The sequence below is a fragment of the Quercus robur genome, chromosome 11 (assembly GCF_932294415.1).
Source record: "Quercus robur chromosome 11, dhQueRobu3.1, whole genome shotgun sequence".
Lineage (NCBI taxonomy): Eukaryota > Viridiplantae > Streptophyta > Magnoliopsida > Fagales > Fagaceae > Quercus > Quercus robur.
Window position 1 is genome coordinate 48,207,285 of NC_065544.1, and position 1,876 is coordinate 48,209,160.

At 34.2% G+C, this 1,876-nt stretch overlaps 1 protein-coding gene across 1 annotated transcript; it reads right to left on the reverse strand.

Moving 5' to 3' along the window:
• Positions 1-784: 784 nt before the first annotated feature.
• Positions 785-1,576, reverse strand: LOC126705140 (uncharacterized). Its single transcript, XM_050404081.1, has one exon. It carries the CDS (start codon positions 1,574-1,576, stop codon positions 785-787), a length of 792 nt encoding a protein of 263 aa, XP_050260038.1.
• Between the last annotated feature and the right edge of the window lie 300 nt (positions 1,577-1,876).

The following is a 1,876-nucleotide window of genomic DNA, read 5'->3' on the forward strand; positions in this document are numbered from 1 at the left end:
ACCTCCAGGTAAAAATGTCTCCTTTTGTTTTAAATACATAATGGCAAGTGGTAGTAGATTTTAATCTCCACCTTTTATTTAGTTAATTGGTGATGTGGCAATTTCTCATTAAAATAAAATAAGATTCCAGTTTAAAAAGTATTGGAGGTAAAACAAACCCCCTTATGACTATATTAGTGATCAGCAAACACATAAAACTTTCTGGGCAAACTCATAAACTTAGAATTGCGATAAATGGTAAATTTAGTTTTAATAAATTTTTTTATTTTTTTATTAAAAAAAAAAAAAAGCATTTGAGCATGTGTACAGCTACACATACAATGAGTTATATATATATATATATATATATATATATATATATATATATATATATAGTCTAGGTTCAAGTTATACCTGGTGTAACTCTAAACAATATTACACCACTCAATAACTTGTTATACAATTCATATTTTGAAAATCTCACCGTTGAATTACATGTTCTATATATTTTTAATATTCATACCTATTTTCATGTCAATTGAATGTCATTTACCATTCAATCCGTAAACTCATATATAAAATTTATTTAAGTTGTACCTTTTTCTTTTTCTTTTTTTTGTTGGTTGTACCTTTTTGCCCACGATACAGTATAAGAAATTTCTTTATGAATTATAACTTACCTGTGAACAGAGGGGTCAGAATTGGCACAAAAAGCATGACTAAAATAAACTTCTATATTTTAGAATTGTCTAAGTGTCAACACAGTCTCTTAGCAAACTAAATGATATTATTGGAAATACATTATCTAAACTTTCCATTGACGATTAATTGGATTGCCATTCTTCCCAAAACAAGCCCTAGCTACCCACAAAATATCATGCTCTTCTTCTTCTTCTTCCAATTCTGAACCCTCCTTTGGTAAGTGCATAGAGTAACCATAATAAGCAATACAAGCAAAAAAGAGCCCAACCCAGAAAACCCAATGTCCATCCCACAATCTATCTCCTTGCAACAATGCTGGTCCCAAGCATTTTGCTGGGTTCAGGCCTGCACCACCATATCCAACCTTCCCAGTAATTGTTATAGACACAAACACTGCTAGTGCCAAAGACCCCGCCACCACAACACACACCATTGCCATGCCAAGTTCCTTGCACCTTTTCTTGTCAAATGCCACTGTCACACCAAGAAAGAGAAACACAAATGTGCAAACGAATTCTAATATCAATGCAATTGCAGGGCCATCAACTGTGCAGCCACCTAAGAAATGACTTTGTACTGTTTGACGGTCCATCACATTTTGAAGTATATAAAAACCAGTTATTGGGCCTACACATTGAGCCAAGACATAGATGGCAGCACGAGCAAGAGTTATAAGACCCTTGAGGGCAGCAATGAATGTTAAGATTGGACTCATGTGGCCACCAGATAATGGAACTGTCATCATGAGAAACAAGAAGAGTATAAGGAAGATAGCGAGTGGAACAAGAAGCTTTGGTTCAACCTCATGTGAGTCCAAGATTGAGATGATGGTTGTGGTGAGGGTGAACGCAAGGAAGGCTGTTGCTAGTAACTCTGTGAAAGCTGCCTTCCACATCTGGAAATTAAAAATCAGGAGGGAAACATCAATTTCCATTCCTTTGGAGAAATTAAGCACTTGAACTAATATTCTAGGTGTTGGACTAAAAAGCTGAAAATGTAGAAGTTGAAATAGTTGTATATCAAGTAATTAAATAAGTACTATTGGCATGCAATAAGAAAAGCAAATTAGATAAATGAAAATATTTCATGGGAGATCATATTTTGCTCAATGATCCCTAGATGAATGGTAAAATCCCCCTCATGTCTCAAATATTTCAGGGACAACTATTTTCACAATCTTCATCATAACTTGTTA

What these genes read in the sequence shown, in the direction of transcription:
- LOC126705140 (XM_050404081.1), bottom strand. Translation starts at nt 1,576, where the DNA reads ATGTGGAAGGCAGCTTTCACAGAGTTACTAGCAACAGCCTTCCTTGCG.